Source organism: Manis pentadactyla, chromosome 1 (genome assembly GCF_030020395.1).
Source record: "Manis pentadactyla isolate mManPen7 chromosome 1, mManPen7.hap1, whole genome shotgun sequence".
NCBI classification, from domain to species: Eukaryota; Metazoa; Chordata; class Mammalia; order Pholidota; family Manidae; genus Manis; species Manis pentadactyla.
Window position 1 is genome coordinate 114,309,826 of NC_080019.1, and position 18,963 is coordinate 114,328,788.

General features: G+C 51.0%; 2 protein-coding genes across 4 annotated transcripts; both read left to right on the forward strand.

Moving 5' to 3' along the window:
- Window positions 1–676: 676 nt before the first annotated feature.
- Window positions 677–9,647, forward strand: AP2M1 (adaptor related protein complex 2 subunit mu 1). Its single transcript, XM_057500545.1, has 11 exons — window positions 677–811; window positions 2,778–2,894; window positions 4,704–4,969; window positions 5,704–5,786; window positions 6,398–6,533; window positions 6,623–6,764; window positions 7,231–7,350; window positions 7,455–7,590; window positions 7,694–7,791; window positions 8,270–8,381; window positions 9,056–9,647. The coding sequence occupies exons 2-11, from the start codon at window positions 2,821–2,823 to the stop codon at window positions 9,188–9,190; spliced, it is 1,302 nt and encodes a 433-aa protein (XP_057356528.1). The 5' UTR covers window positions 677–811; window positions 2,778–2,820; the 3' UTR covers window positions 9,191–9,647.
- Window positions 9,648–11,488: 1,841 nt separating this feature from the next.
- Window positions 11,489–18,608, forward strand: ABCF3 (ATP binding cassette subfamily F member 3). Of its 3 annotated transcripts, XM_036875125.2 has the most exons (22): window positions 11,489–11,654; window positions 11,879–12,026; window positions 12,162–12,241; window positions 12,734–12,780; window positions 13,108–13,205; window positions 13,301–13,423; window positions 13,574–13,840; window positions 14,134–14,214; window positions 14,310–14,369; window positions 14,466–14,522; window positions 14,635–14,657; window positions 14,768–14,823; window positions 14,938–15,138; window positions 15,235–15,311; window positions 16,336–16,380; window positions 16,461–16,593; window positions 17,183–17,271; window positions 17,378–17,469; window positions 17,697–17,829; window positions 17,972–18,059; window positions 18,148–18,192; window positions 18,277–18,608. In XM_036875125.2, the coding sequence occupies exons 1-22, from the start codon at window positions 11,582–11,584 to the stop codon at window positions 18,304–18,306; spliced, it is 2,046 nt and encodes a 681-aa protein (XP_036731020.2). In that variant the 5' UTR covers window positions 11,489–11,581; the 3' UTR covers window positions 18,307–18,608. The 3 variants fall into 3 exon arrangements, with proteins under 3 accessions (XP_036731020.2, XP_036731019.2, XP_036731022.2); XM_036875124.2 differs by having other exon boundaries at window positions 11,499–11,654; window positions 18,148–18,608; XM_036875127.2 differs by lacking the exons at window positions 11,489–11,654; window positions 11,879–12,026; window positions 12,162–12,241; ... (1 more) ...; window positions 13,108–13,205; window positions 13,301–13,423 and adding an exon at window positions 14,029–14,035 and having other exon boundaries at window positions 13,741–13,840; window positions 18,148–18,608.
- Window positions 18,609–18,963: the final 355 nt, after the last annotated feature.

Below are 18,963 nucleotides of genomic sequence, written 5' to 3' on the forward strand. Positions count from 1 at the left end.
GCCTGTTGCCGGGAGGCAAACGGGTGCTGGCCTTGAGCTCAATCACGTAGGTGTAGCTGAGGTAGAACACAGACATATTCTTGAAAAAGTTTTATCTATTTTCTTCAAGGTATTTGCCCCCTCACTCCCTGCTCCCTTCCTTAGGTCTTGGTCCCTGGGAAAAGGCACATACCTGGAACAAACATGATGAAAAAAGCTGGGGAGAATCAGAGGTGGTGGTAGGAAACAGTAAGTTTAGCACAAACACTTCTGCCAAGTTGTGTATTTGTGTGTAAAGTGACGACAGCCAGTCCTCAGACTCTGGAGGCAGAAAAGGCCTACAGCAATCCAAGGTTTAACAGATGGACTTCAACAAATGACATTAGTCCTCTGGGGCTCTCCGGAATACTGAAATAGGAACACGAGGGACTGCAAGACTGCAGTTCCCAGAGTGCTCAGTGGGGAAAATGAAGCGCGTGCAGGGGCGTATGCTGGGACGTGTATTTCGGGAAGGACTTGATAAGGCCACTACTACCCACCCCTCCCTAAGGCACGCCTAACTCAACTCCTCCCTTCGAAGGTTCTTGAAGGTAATTGGTAGTTGTAGTTTTGTTAAACCCAGAGCGCCAAAAATTGTAGGCGAGAAGGCTGAGGGGCCTGACGGGATTTGTAGTCTGCGCGGGAGGCCGACGCGCACGCGCGACTGAGATTGGGGCGGGGCCCCGGCACTGCGGTGAAAGCCGAGACCGCGGGCAGGAGAGCAGGGGGCGGGCGGACATCTTGGGATCCGAAGAGTGGCCGGGCCGGCTGAGCAGGGGGCGACAGACACCAGGTGAGCTCGGGATCTAGCCTTACTGGGTGAGGGAAGGTGCCTGCTCCGCTGACCAGCTTTGTCCTTCCCTGCACTGTGCTACGCGGAAAGCTGCCCACACCCGGGAGTGGCCTCAGCCTTGATCCGGGAGAGAGCTGACGGCAGGGCGGGGGCGCCCGGGGCGCGGTTGCAGGACGGGCGGAGAGCGGCGCCCTCCACCTGACCCGTCCAGCGCCTCCCTGGAGCAGGAGACCTCCCGGAATCCTCCCAGAGCAGGGACGCCGCGCGGCGCCCGCGCCCTGGGATCTTGACAACCCCCCTACCCCTCAGCACCTCCTCTCTCGCAAGGACAATTCCCCCGTCTCCTAGGATAGTAACACCCCCTTAGGCCGCCTCCTTGGGCTATGACAGGCCTTCCACCCTGCGGCACCCCCTCCTCCAGTTGACAACCCGTGGCTCTTCTTCCTCAGGCCTGTGAGAGCCTCCGCACTTCGTGGAGTCATCTTTTTCTGCAATGTCTTCCTCCCCCGCGCAAAAAGCGCACCCCCCATGCCTTTACACCTGAACCCAACAGGTTCCGTCTCCTCATCTTTCCCTTGTTCACCACTGTCAGTCTCTCCCTGCCTTTTTTCTCTTCACAGCTCTGACCTTTGCCAAACTGGAAACACTCCTCCAGGTGCCCCCGGCCATCCTTGTTGCTGCTGTGGGCTCATCTGAGTATCCTGCCTGGCTGTTGCTGTTAGTCTTTTCCTCTAACTAAATATTCCATTCCTTGTCTGGGCTCCAGCTCTGCTTCTTAGGTGCCCTGAGCTCCCTACCACTTGATACCTGTGAACTTGTTTTTTTGCCCAGGCTCTACCTTCATTTTGCATTTCCTCTCCCAGCGTCTTTGGGAGTGTGGGGTGGGATGTGTCCACCACCTTGAGAGACCTCTCACTGCGTCTGGCAGACCTTGATAACTACAATAATGGGCTTTATTTTCCAGTTTTTGAAAATCTGCCAAACTCCCCGCTGTGAAATTAATACCAGGCCAATTCAGGAAATCTATAACTAAATTAACCGTTTTTTCCTTTGCAAACAGTCTAAATTAGTTTGACCCAAATAATTTGGATAATTCAGCCATTCTGCCTCTTACTTATAGACACTCAGACCAGGAGTGAGTTTTCATGGGCCTGGAATCAACAGAATTTTGGCTGGAAGAATGACTTAATTTTATAAACTTGCACCCTTTCAACACCCCCCTCTCCCCCCGACACCTTTATTTTTATTTCACTTGGGAGTGGAGAGAGGGCCTTCCTTTTTTAAAGGGGGTGGTTAAAAGTAACTAATAAGCCAAAAGGGTCATTGAAATGTGTTCCACCAGGGCTGGGGCCTTTCTACTTTGCTCTTTTGCTGCTTATCTGACTGCCTGGGAGAGGTTGGAGGCACAGTCCTAGTCCCTGTCAGGGCTTCTCTCCTCCCCACACCTTGCACACCCTTTCCTGGAATGTTTAGACTTCTGTGAATTAGAAAGCCAAGGTTCAGGCCCTTCCGCCTGGTGAGACGGGTAGTGGAGCCTGAGAAACTGTATTCCTAAAGCTGTGCCTGGGGGCCCCAGGCCTGAACCTACTAATTCCTGCCATTCTTGCTGCCACAGGCAGGCCTTTGCAGTGACTCACAGGCTAGAGCCTGAGTGAGAGTCTGCACAGGAAGGGGCTGAAAGGGATCCTTGCTGAGCTCAGCGCTGTGGAGAGAGGGAGGGGGCTATTCTCTGGGCTCAGTCCCAGAAAAGGGAGGGTCAAAATGGCCCTGGCAGTTCTCCCTTCCAGTGTGGGATAAACAGGAACTGGAGCTTGGCTAAGGGGAGGGGCATGCCTGGGAGGGCTGCAGTGTCACTTGCTGGAGAGTTGAGTCAGGAAAAAAGCCAAGCCAGTGACCTGCACAGCCCCACGGGGGACATTAGCAGGGGTTCTGAGTCCTTCCCTTGCTCTGCCCGTGCCTCTCCTAGGTCTGTTCTCAGAGCGATGGGCCGAGAAGACTGAGCTGCCACCATGATTGGAGGCTTATTCATCTATAATCACAAGGGGGAGGTGCTCATCTCCCGGGTCTACCGAGATGACATTGGGTGAGTCCCTGCCTGAGCCAGCTCTGTGCCCTCCCAAAACCTTCCTTCCCAGCATGCAGAACTAGGTCCATTCCTACCAGAGGCTTGGCTCTGACAATCCCAACCCCTTGCTGCATCCTGGAAGCTCAGCTAGTACAGCCTGGTTCCCGTAGGCCTGCCGGTATTAGCCTGGCAGCCAGTTGCTGGCCCCCAGGCATGACCTGTGGAATGGCGTAGCCGCCACAGTCTGAGGAACCCCTGCCCTTCCTGCCTCCCACTTCCTTAGTGAGAGACTTGGTTGCTAGTGATGAGTGCTTTTGCCTGGGCAAATTGATTTCTCCTTTGAGAAGGAAGATCTGTGTCCAGTGGGTAGAGTTAGTGACCAAGCTGGAGGTTCCAGTCCATCTAAGTCTTGCTCTCAGAAGCCCTTCTTAAGGTGTGAGCCTTCACTGGATTTTCTTGAAAGCCTCTCCAGGCTGCCAAATCCTTTCCCATTCCCTTTCTCAGAAGGAGGCAGGCTGCTAGCCCTGCTTTTTTCAGTTCCTCTGGGTCCTTTCTGGAGGAGAGTTTGTGAGCAAGCCTGAGGCACTCCAGGTCCCTGAGGAAGGGCAGGGAGGTCATGCTGCCCTTTCTGGCCTATCGGAGTAGACCTGGAAAAGCTCCTCATTTGGCTTCCTCAGACTTTAACTGGGAGGCACTGCCTTGCATCTCATTCTGCCCCACCCTGCATGCCATTTTTCTCTCCTGACTGAGGGGTCTTGTCCTCAGCAGGTCTGATGAGATTAGGCTCCTCTGATTCAGGCTGCCCTGTTTTCCTTCCTCAGAGAGCTTAGGACAGACAGTCATAAAATGGGCTTGCTGCCGTGCCCTAGCTCCTTGGCTCCCTGGCTAACAGTCTGGTCTGGCCTCTGTGGCTCTTTGTCCATTGGCTGGTGTGGGGCATGAGCTAGAGTTGTGGCAACACCTGGCTTTCCTGAACCCTGGATGGCTACACTGACCGGCACCCCCTTCTGCCCTGGATGGACCTGGCTAAGCCAAGGTCAGGGCACGTGCCATCCTGCATGCCTTGTCTCGTTTGTTGTTGCTTATTTGCTTCCACCTCATGGTGTGTGTTGCTCACTCCAGTGTGTTGTGTGTCTAACCCTCTCTCTCTGCTGTCACTCTCCTCTTCTTGCTGGCGTCATTTCTCTCATCCCATCTCATTGGCTGCTGTAGTAATAGGTAAGCAGCCTGTCAAGCTGCCGCCCAGGCACAGGTGGGGGGGGGCCCTGCCCCCCATCATTATTTTCTTCATCCTTTTTCATTCCCTGAATTTACCCTGGAACCAGATCCTGAACAAGAATAATGGTTGGCCCACCTCCATGGCCTCAGTAGACTAGAGCCTTCTCTGAAGTCATGGTGGCTTTGTATAATTTCTGGAGGAGCCAACCTTCGCCACCAGTGAAACCACTAGTGGGAAAACTGGAGAAGAAGCAGGGTCTCTTTCTCATCCAGACCTAGAGCTTATTGAGAAGCTAGAGAGGTGGCAGATGGAAAATTGGGGCCAAGTCTGGGAGTCAGGAACATACCTCCCTAAACCTGATAGACCTCACTTTATTAAGGTTACATCTGTCCTCCTATCATTGCCACTTGATTTCCCTGCTTCTCAGGGACTTCTTCCCATGCTCCCACTGGGAGTCAAAAGGACACCACTCCAGTGGTTTAGGCGTTGGCTTTAGAGTACATGTCAGACTTCAGCAGTGAAGGCAGGGACCGTTAGCAGCTGTGGCTGGCCTCTGTGGAGTGAGGTTGCCTTGGTGCTGAGCAGCCCCTGTTCCCCTTTTCCCTCAGGAGGAATGCAGTGGATGCCTTCCGGGTCAATGTCATCCACGCCCGGCAACAAGTACGCAGCCCCGTCACCAACATTGCTCGCACCAGTTTCTTTCATGTTAAGCGTTCCAACATCTGGCTGGCAGCTGTCACCAAGCAGAATGTCAATGCTGCCATGGTCTTCGAATTCCTTTATAAGATGTGTGACGTGATGGCTGCCTACTTTGGCAAGATCAGTGAGGAGAACATCAAGAACAATTTTGTGCTCATTTATGAGCTGCTGGATGGTGAGGCTGGTGGGGCAGTGGGCCTAGGGTGGGGCTGAACCTGATGGGGCCTGGCCTGGAGAAGAGAGCAGGTCTAAGGCTCCAGTGCTCTCTGACCTTTCTTTCCTGACTATGTGATCTTTTGAGCCCTGGGGCCAGTTCAAATCCAGATCTAAATTTAGGAGGCTCTGAAGTGGAACACAGAAATAGGCTAGTAAGTGGATGTGGGGGAAGACCAGAAGGACTTTTCTCGGAGCTGGGAACTTGACTCATGCTTGGCAGCTGGGCCTTCTGCAGTTAAACATGTTTCAGCCTCTTTCCATTGTGGTTTGGGCCTTAGTTCACTGCCTGTCTTCCCCACTTTCCATCTCAACAGCTGTCTTAGATCCTAAAGGAGGATGAGATGTCATAGGCCCCTGGAGGGCATTATCTCTGGTTCTCTGTAGGGTGTGACTTAAGTGAACAGAGTCCTTCTGCCTCCCATACCTATTTTCTGTGGGCTCAGGCTTCTTGACCTCTCACCCACTGGTCATGTGACTTCCTGCTGATTTTCTCTATTTGAAAAAAAATGACATTTTAACTGTTTTCTTATGAAGCACAAATCCTAGAGTAAATACCACAAAGCTAGACTTTGCTGCAGATGGTCCCATGCTCTTCCAGAGCCAGAGGGCCAGACATGTCTAAACCAAGGGAGGGATTGGAATGAAGGAGTTTTCAGTTTTTTCCAGGGGTTGATGGTTCCCTTCCTTTTGCAGAGATCCTGGACTTTGGCTACCCACAGAACTCAGAGACAGGCGCGCTGAAAACCTTTATCACCCAGCAGGGTATCAAGAGCCAGGTACCTGAATTGTACAGCCACTGTCAGGGTGGCACCTGACCTCTCTTCATCCCATATGGCCCCTGATCCTTGTCCTAGCTGACTCATGAGCTCGCCTTTGACAGGAAGTACTGGCCTGAGCCTTCTGCCATGACTGCAGGCCAGTTTTGCTTTGTGTGCCCTCTCCCATCCCAGGAGCAGCCGACTCAGCATCTCTGTTACTGGGAATATAGCTCAAGCAGTTTCCTTCTGCACTGGGGGGAGGGGAGTATGGGCTGCTCTGGAGGCCTGGTGTTCCTTGGGAGGGGAAAGCTTGGACTCTCCTCTAGATTCCAGGCCTCATAGCCTCCTTCTTTTCTGCCTTCTTCCCATCTGCACTCCCCTGCTGTTTCCTGTGGGCACCACATTGGCCCTGTGGCCTCCAGCATCAGGTAAGCTGTTTCCTCAGCTTCCACCCTTGCAGCTTTGCTCCATTTTCTCCAGGCCTTGCCTCATAGGGCTTATGGGGGAAAATGGGTTACAGGGTAGTAACTAGGAGGGAGGGAGGATGAGGGTGGAATGGGGATAGAGACAGGGTAATTGAAGGCAGAGTGGAGTGAGACCATTGCTTTTTGTCTCTTTCCGCCATATAGACAAAAGAAGAGCAATCCCAGATCACCAGCCAAGTGACTGGGCAGATCGGCTGGCGGCGGGAGGGCATCAAGTATCGCCGGAATGAGCTCTTCCTGGATGTACTGGAGAGTGTGAACCTCCTTATGTCCCCACAGGGTGAGGGCCCATTCATGATGAAGCCTGAGGGGGATGGGGCAGGATTCTGGTCCTGACTCAGGCATTTCTGTTTATTTGTCTATTACCAGGGCAGGTGTTGAGCGCCCATGTGTCAGGCCGAGTGGTGATGAAGAGCTACCTGAGTGGCATGCCCGAGTGCAAGTTCGGGATGAATGACAAGATTGTCATTGAGAAACAGGGCAAAGGCACAGCTGATGAAACAAGCAAGAGGTGCCAGAGGCAGGGGAGCTGATGGGAGAGGGTGGACCTTGGAGGGTTGCATGGGGCCTGGTGAATAACAAGTTTCTTTTGGATGTCATTTCTGCAGTAACGCAAACTTCCTCTTTCTAGGCTTGGCTGGTTGCTCTAGGCATCTGTGCTTAAGAGAGATGAGGGGATTGTTCCTCATTCAGAGAGTAAACCCTTTTGTTTGGTCCCCAGGACCAAGGCTCTTCTGTCCATATTGATGGCCTCTGCCCCTTGTGCCTGAAACCTCTGGGTCGCAAGCAGCAGCAAAGCTCCCACTCATCCCTAACTCAGGGACAGAGATCCCCTAAGTCAGAAAGCTGCATTCTGGCAGCTTCCCATAGTGCATAGTGCAAGCCTTGCCCAGGTTCCACCCCCTTTAGGGAATGGGATAGTCTCCCAGCCCGCCTTTCTTCTGTACCAATGAGGAGACTTCTGCCCCTGCTTTCAGCGGGAAGCAATCAATTGCTATCGATGACTGCACCTTCCACCAGTGTGTGCGACTCAGCAAGTTTGACTCTGAACGCAGCATCAGCTTCATCCCACCAGATGGAGAGTTTGAGCTCATGAGGTACCTGCCGTTGGTGTGTGAGGAGGTAGGGGGTGCTGCTGGCAGAGGGGGGCAGAGGGAGAAGTACAGGCTCTGCTGTGCCAACCTTGCTCCTACCCCTTAAGGTATCGTACCACCAAGGACATCATCCTTCCTTTCCGAGTGATCCCGCTAGTGCGGGAAGTGGGACGCACAAAGCTGGAGGTCAAGGTGGTCATCAAATCCAACTTCAAGCCCTCACTATTGGCTCAGAAGATTGAGGTGAGGACAGAGGACTTGGGGAGGACAAAGCACTTGTCTCCAGGAATAAAGGCAGCTGATGTCAGGGCTTGACAGAGCTTCCTGACAAGTGTGTCACTTCTAGGTGAGGATCCCAACCCCACTGAACACAAGTGGGGTACAGGTGATCTGCATGAAGGGGAAGGCCAAGTACAAGGCCAGCGAGAACGCCATCGTGTGGAAGTGAGTCCTTCATGAGGCCACAGCAGGGCTCAAGATCCCTTGGTGTACCTTTTTAAGTTTTACTTCTGTCATCTGAGGGTGTGTGTGCCGCAGGGGCGGGGGTGCCTGTCAACTTTTCCAGAAGCCTCTGTGCTGTCACCCCTTAACACCTCTGTGTGAGTGTGCACATGCCTGCATTTGGACACATGCATTTATCAAGATGCTTTAACGCTTCCCCATTTGCCCATGTAATAGCTCTCTGAAGTAGAGAGCATGGCCATGCATCTAAGCATCAGAAATAGTAGCCTATGGAACCAAAGCAATAGCAGACCCAAAGTTCCACAGACACTGGCTATCAGGGTCTTCACCACATTTCCTTGTCCTAGCACCTCCCACAAGCTACTGGGTTCTCTTCCCCAACCCCACAAAGGGGCAAACCTCCATTTGAAACTCCTCCAAACTATCAGGGGACTTGCTGCCCATGCCCCTGTGTTTCCAGGATCAAGCGCATGGCCGGCATGAAGGAATCGCAGATCAGTGCAGAGATTGAGCTGCTGCCAACCAACGACAAGAAGAAATGGGCTCGACCCCCGATTTCCATGAACTTTGAGGTATGGCAGAGGAGGGTCCTAACAGCACATTCCTAACAGCAGGGTGTGCTAGGAAATATCTTCGAGATCACTCACTTCCATCTCTGTACCATACCACCTGCAGCTGAGGAAGATGAGGCCTAGGGAGGAGAAGTGACTAATTCATTGACCCATTTCTTTGCCCTTTAAGCCTCTTACTAGAAATTGCTGTTCACTGACAAAAATCTTTGGGTCCTTTTGGCTTACCGTAAAACAATTCTTTGGAAAAATTTAGATTGCTTGAATGCCAGATAAGATACAAGGTTTACTTATGGACAGGAAAATGGGCTGACCTTTGCTCTGTGCACATTAGACATGTAATTTTCTCCACCTATTTTTAAAGTCCATAATATTCAGCAGTGTAAGTATGTTCTAAGGCAGATCTTTGGTTGCTGCCTCCTGCTGATAAAAGGAATGGATTCAAGTTATCACAGGATGGGCTGTCTTCAACCCAAGTGATTGCTAGTTATTCTTGGATATGCTTTCCGGTTTAGTAAACTCTTAGAGGACCCCTCACTACCCCTGTGTCCCCGAGCTGTTTCTAGGATCCAATCGTTCAAACACTTAGAGATGAAGTAGGGCAGGACTGCAGGACTTCCCAGAGAACAGCTATGAGAGGAATACCACATTCCTAACTGCAGTTGTCCCTTGCCCAGGTGCCATTTGCGCCCTCTGGTCTCAAAGTGCGCTACTTGAAGGTGTTTGAACCGAAGCTGAACTACAGCGACCATGATGTCATCAAATGGGTGCGCTACATTGGCCGCAGCGGCATTTATGAGACTCGCTGCTAGCTGCCTAGTGGTAGCTAGCCCACCTCCCCACCCACCTTCTTCCAGTTCTGGGTGCCCCTGGCCACCACACATCAGTGTCTCCTCCCTCCTGCTTTGCTGCCTTCCCTTCACACCAGCCCCTGCGTCTAGGTCTGGACCAACCACATCAAGAGCGGGACTGGTGGAGCAGTCCCTGGGCTCCATGGGTGGTTCTAGGGCTCCTGTTCCTCCATCCATCTGCTGTGGCCCAATGCCAGGCTGTGAGTTCTGTGACCAAAGCCGGGTGGGCACCCTCTCCTCTCCCCTGTGGCCATATCTCTGGAGTGGGAGGGTTGGCTGCCCCTCACCTCGGAGCTCCCCCAAAGGCCAGTAATGGATCCCCGGCCCTCAGTCCCTACTCTGCTTTGGGATAGTGTGAGCTTCATTTTGTACACATGTGACTTTGTCCAGTTATAAACCCAATAAACTGTAGAGTGGAGTTGCTGGCTAAGTGTTGATGTGGTAGCTATGTGGAGATGGAAGCTGGCGTGACTGCTTTTCCCATCTCTGACACTGCCTGCTTTGAGTGGAATTTTCTATATTGAACTCTCAAAGTTCTTCCCTTGTCAGCCTGAATTGTTAGGCCCTTGTAGTTCCATGCAAGCCTTTATCCTGACTGGTGTTAGCCCCAGGTCTCCAGTCTCCTTTAAGAAGAAAACAGCCTCAAGGGCAAGCAGCCCCGTTTCTCTGAGGGGAATCAGTCTTTCCGTCACACACACACACACACACACACACACACACACACACACTCACACACTCTCCCCCTCTCCCCTCTCCCCTCTCCCCTCTCCCCTCTCCCCTCTCTCCCCTCTCCCCTCTCCCCTCTCCCCAATCGCTCAGGCTTTTTAAACCAGGCTTCTTGCAAAATTACTCTCCTCTGTACCTCCCCCTCTCCAAAAAATCATGTGCCGAGCTAGTCCCTGAGGGGACTATTCCATGTTCTACTGTTGTGCACATTTGCACATTTGCCCTCACCAATTTTCCTTTGGTTGGTTTCAGCTGTTTTAATTAAACCTAAAAAAAAAAAACCAGAGAAAATTTCAAACATGAACAGAAGTAGCAAATATAATGAACCTTCATGTCCCATCATACTTCAACAATTATCAACTCATGGCCAATTCCTTAATACCACATCCAATCTGTGTTCACACTTATATCAAGTATCCTGTAAAATTTACAACTTGAATTTGGATCCAAACAAGGTCCATTGGTGAATGCTTCTTAAATCATATAAACCACAAGTTCTCCCTCAGTTCTTGCAATGTTATTGAAGAAGTCGGATAGTTCTGTAGTTTCCCCTAGATTTCCTCTTTCTTTGTATTTCCTATAAAGTGGTTAGTAGATCTAGAGCCTTAATAACTTTTTAAAGTTTATTTTAATATCGGGATTGATTCCTCACGACAAAGGATGAGTGGTTAGTGATATAATTTTAGGTGACAGTTTTAAAAGAGGGTTGGAAGAATATTCATGTTGAATGTAAAGGAATAGCATCATTTTGGGAAAATTCCTAACTCCCACCTGAGGGACTCCGTGAAAGGAAATAGCCTTTTAAAGTCATTGGCTGAGATTCAGGGTGCAGAGAAGCCTGCTTTGGGTGTAGATAGGGAATAAATACCTATGAATTTACACTGGCCGTGTTCATCGGTTCTCCTGCCCTTCGGTGGTGAGTGAGCTTGTACCCTCGGGTGGTGGAAGGTCTGAATGGGCATAATTCGCATAGATCAGCAGAGCTGTCAAGTGTGAAAGGACTAAGTGTCGGTCGCGGGCGGGCTGTCCACCAGGCTGAGACAGGAAGTCCTTAGGGTCTGGGGATCGCAACAAACCTTGCGGCCGCTTGAAACTGCAAGGAGCTCCTGAGGGCTCAAGGACAAGCGTGAGTCAGCAAAGCTCCCAGCGGAGTCCAAAATGGACCCAAATGGACAACTGCAGACGCGTCTCAAGGGAGCGCATAGAATCTAGCAAGGTCATTGTGTATTATCAATCGCCTTACTTTCGGGAGGCTCCCACCCGCCAGACCATCGGTGTCTAGCGCCGAGATAAGCCGCGAGCTCCCCAGCACCCCGCCCCTGCTCTTTCCCATTTCTCTACCTCCCAGAAGGCGGCGAGAACCGCACATGTGGCTAATTTTTCAGCGGAAAAGGCGTTGCGCAAGCGCATAGAGAGCGGCTCGGGCGTAGACTATGAGTGGCGCTTGCGCACGGACCCGCCAGCCGCGTTCTTCCTGCCTTCCAGGTCTCGCGTACTCTGCGCCTTTCTTACATCACCACTACGCATGCGCTTCTGAAGTAAGGGCGATCTTTGCGGGGGACGTGCAGGAGGCGGGGCTTGGCTGAGGTTTCACAGAGTCTGCGCGGACGGTAGCTTGACTGGAACATGGCGACTTGCGCTGAGATCCTGCGGAGCGAGTTCCCCGAAATTGACGGACAGGTCTTCGACTACGTGACGGGTGAGCTGAACCGAATCAACGTGCTGGGGAGGCCGAAGTGGAAGTCAGGGGGGGAAGACTAAGGGAGAGCAGTATCGGTGACCGCTTCTAGGTTTCTCCTTTGCGTGACCTCTTGCCCGAGGGCCGGTTGGCTCTGGAGCCCGGACTGGTGCCGCGTGGGGACTAACGTTGCTTGTATGTTCACCCTTCCCGCTATCTGCCATGTTCTGCCACGCCCGGCCCAGGCGTCTTGCACAGCGGCAGCGCGGACTTCGAGTCAGTGGATGATCTAGTGGAAGCTGTGGGGGAACTGTTGCAAGAGGTGTCCGGGGACAGCAAGGATGACGCGGGCATCAGGGCCGTGTGCCAGCGCATGTACAACACTCTGCGCCTGTACGTGCCAGGGCCGGGGAATTCGGGGTGGCTATGTGAGGACGGGAGGTCGGGAGACAAGACGTGACGGAAGAAGAGTCGAGGCCGTAGGTTTTCCTCAACTCCTAACTTTGTGTTTTCTATTCTGCCCTCAAGGACTGAGCCACAGACCCAGGGAAACAGCCAAGTGCTACTAGACGCCCCCATCCAGTTGTCAAAGATAACAGAAAACTACGGTGAGAATGAGGGAAGACTGAATTAGCTATCCTCTGTCCTTTTCTCAGCCACCATCCCCCAAGCCACCTTTCCCCTGGGGCTGAGCACTCCTCTGGTACCTCTTTTCCACAGGACAAGGTTGTAAAGCTAGTTGATCTCTTTACTGAGGGCAAAAGAGGCCATTTATGAAGGGAGTAGGGTTGGAGAGTTCTCCAAGCTCTTGGATATGGTAGGAAGTGTATGGGCCTTGGAGCTGGACAGACATGATTTCACACCCACGGTTTGCAACTTAACCAACAGCATGATATTTTAAGAGTTGCTTATCTGCCCCATATTCTGTATCCTTAATATAGGAGGTTTTGTTTTGCTTTGCTTCTGAAGTGCTGGGAGGATGATAGCTATTGGGAGACTTTCTTTTAAATGTCTGTCTGTATCTGCTTCATATTAATCACTCAAAATGTTAGTTTCCCTTCCCTCAGGGAGAAGGTGACTGCTTTTCTTATCGCTTACAGAATGTGGTACCAAACTTCCAGGACTGCTAAAGAGAGAACAGTGCTCGGTGAGGAAGAGAAGGAAAAGGAGGGAGCTATGTCTGTGGTGGGGGCAGAAGTTGACCGTACATATTGTATCACTCTGGGGCATTTCTGATTATATCTTTCCCTGAGTCTTTGATTTAGTATTCTTAGATGGGTAAATTGAGAGAGTTAACTTAATTTGTGGAAGTCCTTTCTGAGCCTACATTTTAAGAGTTGCTTATCTGCCCCATATTCTGTATCCTTAATATAGGAGGTTTTGTTTTGCTTTGCTTCTGAAGTGCTGGGAGGATGATAGCTATTGGGAGACTTTCTTTTAAATGTCTGTGAAATGGTTGTGTTTGGACTCTTAGACAGTGAACGCAAAGAAGCTTGAGAAGGCTGAGGCTCGTCTGAAGGCAAAGCAGGAGAAGCGCTCAGAGAAAGACACACTCAAGACCAGCAATCCTCTGTGAGTTTAGCAAGAAAGGCTAGAAAGAGAGCCGTCTCTACTGGGATGGAAGGGTGGTTGGAAGTGCTAAAGCCATCCATTTCTCCTTTTAAAAGTGTCTTGGAAGAAGCATCGGCCAGCCAAGCAGGCAGCAGAAAGGAGAGTCGGTTGGAATCATCTGGCAAGAACAAATCATATGACGTGCGAATTGAGAACTTTGATGTGTCTTTCGGTGATAGGTGAGGGAATGGCAGAGAGGAGTGACATTTTTCTTTTTCCGGCGAATTTGGAGAGATGAAATGGGGATAAAGATAATGTTAGGTTTCTGTTGTGAAACTTGCTGTGCATCTATCTCTAGAGTACCCTTTGTCTTCCTACTATCACTGCAGAGTGCTTCTGACTGGAGCAGATGTAAACCTGGCCTGGGGCCGCCGCTATGGACTGGTGGGTCGGAATGGGCTGGGGAAGACAACACTGCTGAAGATGCTGGCCACCCGGAGCCTGCGGGTTCCGTCCCACATTTCCCTGCTGCATGTAGAGCAGGAGGTTGCTGGAGATGACACCCCTGCCTTGCAGAGTGTGCTGGAGAGTGACACAGTGCGAGAGAACCTCCTGCGGCGGGAGCAGCAGCTCAGCGCCCAAATTGCTGCTGGCAGGTGAGGATTCCTGCTGGAGAATAACAGAGCAGCTGTCCTCCCCAGGTTGCCGGCCATACTGTCACAGTCCATAATTTGCATGCCTATCCTCATAAGCAGCAGAGGTTAGAACTTGGCACTGTAGGCTGTAAAGTCCTTGTTCCTTCCACTGTGCCCACTACCCTCACTGTGTTCTTTTCCTGTCCCAGCAGCAAGGCAGCCAGTAGCCTGCTTTCCAAGTGCATAGGGTGCAGGGTATTCCTCTAGACCACCTCCACTCAGGCTGATTGCTCTTCTTCCCCTTCCCATCCCAGGACTGAGGGCTCAGAAGCTGCACAGCTGGCAGAAATCTATGCCAAGTTGGAGGAGATTGAGGCTGATAAGGCACCTGCCAGGTATTTAAAATTCCCCTTCCCTCCTTCAGATTTCACCTTTCCTTCTGTTACCTGTTCCAACTGCTTATAAATGGATTCATTTCCTTCACTCCTAGGGCATCAGTCATTCTTGCTGGGCTTGGCTTTACCCCTAAAATGCAGCAGCAGCCCACCCGGTGAGTGACACTTGCCATTCTTGGCTCCTAACACTGTTGGCTGTGCCCTTGCCTTCCCTGGTGAGCACCCACCTCTGATGTGGCTCTGTTCTTTAGGGAGTTCTCAGGTGGCTGGAGAATGAGACTGGCCCTGGCCCGGGCCCTGTTTGCTAGGTGAGTCCCCTGGGATTTTATGGATACTGTGGAGGATGGGCCTTAGCTCTCTTGAGAGGTGGCAACCAGTTGTTGAATAAAATCTCAAGCCTTGCATTCTTTTTCTCCATAGGCCAGATCTTCTGTTGTTAGATGGTGAGTTTGAAATGGTGTGCCCTGACTTTGGGGTGGGGAAGGGTGGCAGCATCTAAGTTCCTGGTTCTCCAGCCCTTCAATCCCAATTGTGTTCTCTCCTACTTTTCCAGAACCCACGAACATGCTGGATGTAAGGGCCATCCTGTGGCTGGAAAATTACCTGCAGGTGAGTGCTTAGAGATGCTGGAGTAGGTCTGAGGAAGGTCTGCCTCCAAGACACCTGGGGGACTGGGAGTTGACTGCCCTCCCAAACCGGGCCTGCCATCCTATGACCCCTCAGACATGGCCCTCTACAATCCTGGTCGTCTCCCACGACCGCAACTTCCTGAATGCCATAGCCACAGACATCATCCACCTGCACAGCCAGCGGCTAGATGGCTACCGGGGGGACTTTGAGACCTTCATCAAGAGCAAGCAGGAGCGGCTACTCAACCAGCAACGTGAATATGAGGCACAGCAGCAGTACCGCCAGCATATCCAGGTGTGGGGCCAGACAGGGCTGGGAGCCCCATCCCCTGGCTATTAGAGTTTCTGGGATGAGGGAGCCTAACCACTGCTTATACACCTCCCCCTGCAGGTTTTCATTGACCGGTTTCGCTATAATGCCAATAGAGCCTCTCAAGTACAGAGTAAACTCAAGATGCTGGAGAAGCTGTGAGTACAGTGTCCATGACTAGGCCATGACTCCTGTTCTCTTCATTTCTTCCCTCATTTTGCAGGCTCCCCCGTGCCCTTCCATTCTAGGTCTCACCTTATCTAGAAGTTAAGAAAGCAGAGTACTTTATACTGCTCTTAGAGTGTTAATCTTGCCCTTGGGAACCATTAATCTACTTTCTGTCTCTATATATTTACTTACTCTGGATATTTCACACAAGTGGAATCCTAACACGTGACCTTTTGTGTCTGGCTTCTTTTACTTAGCATAATGTTATTGAGGTTCACCCATGTTGTAGCATGTATCAGCTTATTCCTTTTTATAGGCAGATAATATTCCATTGTGTGGATACACCACATTTTGTTTATTGATTCACCAGTTGGCAGACATTTGGATTGTTTCCTTTTTTGGCTTTTATGAAAAATGCTGCTGTGAATATTTGTGTACAATTTTTTGTGTGGACATACATTTTCTGTTCTCTTGGATACATGCCTAGGAGTGCAATTGCTGAGTTATGTGGCAATTCTGTGTTTAACTTTATGAGGAACTGCCAGACTGTTTTCCAAAGCAGTAGAAACGAAGGTTCTAATTTCTCCACATCCCTGTCAACACTTATTAACACTTATTATCTGTCTTTTTAACTTCAGCTATGCTAATGGGTGTGAAGTGATATTTCATTGTGGTTTTTATTTGCTTTTCCTTGCTAACTAGTGATATTGAGCTTTGAGAGTTTAATCTTGAAGCAATCTTCCTAGAGGTGCTAGTGGTAGGGGAGTCTAAAATCATAAGGCTTAGGATTTTGTGACATTGAAACATATAATAACTGGGAAAACAAAAAACTACAGTAAGTATAGTCCTATTTTTCCAGCATATAGTGAACTAGAAGAATATGCTTGTATCTGGGTGGTAAGAGCCCAAGTTTTTTCTGAATTTTCCCTGAGTATATATTCCTTGTGTGATAAGAACAAATACCATTGTTATTTTTTAAAGTCATAAATCTAGTCCACTCCCCTCTCTCCTCAGACCAGAGCTGAAACCCGTGGACAAGGAATTAGAGATAGTGATGAAGTGAGTGCTGGGCAGTGGGGGCTGGTGGGGAAGCTCTTGTTTCTGGCTGCTCCCATGCTCCTCACCCCTAACTCTTGCAGGTTTCCTGATGGGTTTGAGAAGTTCTCACCACCAGTTCTACAACTAGATGAGGTGGATTTCTACTATGATCCTAGGCATGTCATCTTCAGCCGTCTCTCCGTCTCTGCTGATCTCGAGTCTCGCATCTGTGTGGTATGGTGGCTGTTTCTCTGTTCTGTGAGCTGGGACTCTCCCACCTCAATATGTGGTGTGGATTGACCCAGATCCTCGGGCTGCAAAGGGAAGAGGTCCACAGGAACAGGAGTTCAGGGCCTGGGCCAGGGACCTGCTATTCTTAGACTAGCCCCCATCCTCCAGCATCACAGGCCACCATGAAAAGCCTGGCCTACAGTATTTCATGAATACTTAGAGCAGGACTTATCTTACTGAACTCAGCTCTGAGTTTTCTCAAACCATGAAACACAGAAGAGAGAGCATGGACTTCATGGTCAGACTTCAGATCCCGACTGTCATTTCTTAACTTGGTTATTAAACAGTTTCCTCATTTTCAAAATGGAAATAACATCTACCTCCTTCATTAGTGGGAGAATTAAATCCCTTGCACTTGATAGGTACCAGGTATTCATCCCCTTTATATCTTTACTAGTTCCTTCATTTTTGTCTATAATTCTTTAAAAATATTTTTTAGTTGTTGAGTTTATGGGACTCCCCAGAACTCATCCTTTCCCTTCTGTGCCCTACACTTGTACACTCATTAGCATCCTTGTGTTTCTTCGTACAGGTTGGGGAGAATGGGGCTGGGAAGTCTACCATGCTGAAGCTGCTTATGGGCAACCTGGCACCTGTTCGGGGCATTAGACATGCTCATAGGTAAAGCAACTCCCTTCAGTCCCCAGCTGCTCACGTCCTGTGGCTACACCGCTTTGTTGTGGTCATTACCTTCCACCCCCCTTTCCCACCTTCATTTCTGCTGTAGGAATCTGAAGATTGGCTATTTCAGCCAGCACCATGTGGAGCAGCTAGACCTGAATGTCAGTGCTGTGGAACTGCTGGCACACAGGTTTCCCGGTGTGTTAGGGATTGGAGTTGAGGAAAGAAGGCCAGAGCTGATCCGTGCAGCCAGGCTAACCTGAGGGTCGGGGGCTGCTGAGGAACTGAAGAAATTAGTAAAAATAAAAAATAAAAATGGAGGCAGTATGTATAAGGACATGAGCCTTTGGAAGTGGGGCTGTGTGGGAGGGTGAAGGGAGGGAGTTGAGCCAAGAACGCAGGTGACCGGGTGGGGCCTATTCCAGGACGGCCTGAGGAGGAGTACCGTCACCAGTTGGGTCGGTATGGCATCTCCGGAGAGCTGGCCGTGCGCCCTGTTGCCAGCCTGTCCGGGGGCCAGAAGAGCCGGGTAGCCTTTGCTCAGATGACCATGCCCTGGTGAGGACTCATTTTCTAGAGGTCTTGCCCTCCCTTTCCTCCTCTTGCCCAGTAGAAAATGATTCTCTTGTCTTCATTATTAGAGGAGTTCATTTTCTCCTGCCCCCCATAACTGCCCACCTTCCTGGGTTCTGCCTTCCAGCCCCAACTTCTACATTCTGGACGAACCCACAAACCACCTTGATATGGAGACGATCGAGGCCCTGGGCCGTGCGCTCAACAGTTTCAGGGTGAGTGTTCCTTTACGCTGACCACTCATCCACAGGCTTCATGGCCCTTAGGGTCCCCTTGAATGCTCCCCGGTTTGCTGTCTTTCAGGGCGGTGTGATTCTGGTGTCCCACGATGAGCGCTTCATCCGGCTGGTATGCCGAGAGTTGTGGGTGTGCGAAGGAGGTGGCGTCACCCGGGTCGAGGGGGGCTTTGACCAGTACCGTGCCCTTCTCCAGGACCAGTTCCGCCGGGAGGGCTTCCTCTAGGACCACCGGACTGAAGAGGACTGTGCCCAGGACATGGACTGGTCTCAGAGCCCTGGGCCACCACATAGGCAACCATCTCTAGGCCACGGACGTCCCCTGACTTTGGGGACAGCCTTATTCCCAAAATCTCCTTTTGACAGGAGCATCCTCTGCACAACCCAGGGAGCCCCATCTAAGGACCTGTAAGGACTGGTCTTCCAAGGGGAAGGGGTGGGGAGTGCCCTGTGGGTTATAGATACCCCCACTGCCCCAGCGTTGACTGGGCTCGAGCAGCTGCTGTGTAAATTAAATCTCCCCCTGCATCTCTTTTGCCTCATCTCTGCTGCTCCCTGGCAGGGCTATAGTGTTTGCCACTGTTAAGATTTGTGGGCCCTCTGATGCAGTGTTTTCCTGTGACTCCTGCATCAGTCACATGGAGGAGGCCATGGCAGCATCAATCTTGTCCCAGGTAGGAGACGTCTTTGAGGTTGCTGGGGCTTGGAGGTCACCTGCCCATCCTTGCAGTGGGCTGAGCTGGTGGAATAAAGGGCAGTGGTGCTGTTAACTATAGCCTGGGCTCAGCCTCAGCTGCAGGGGTCTTGGATTCTGTGCTCTCAGCCCCATTGCTTGGGAGAGTGAACTGATTCTGTAACCTGGCCTCGAACATGGTTTGCCAAC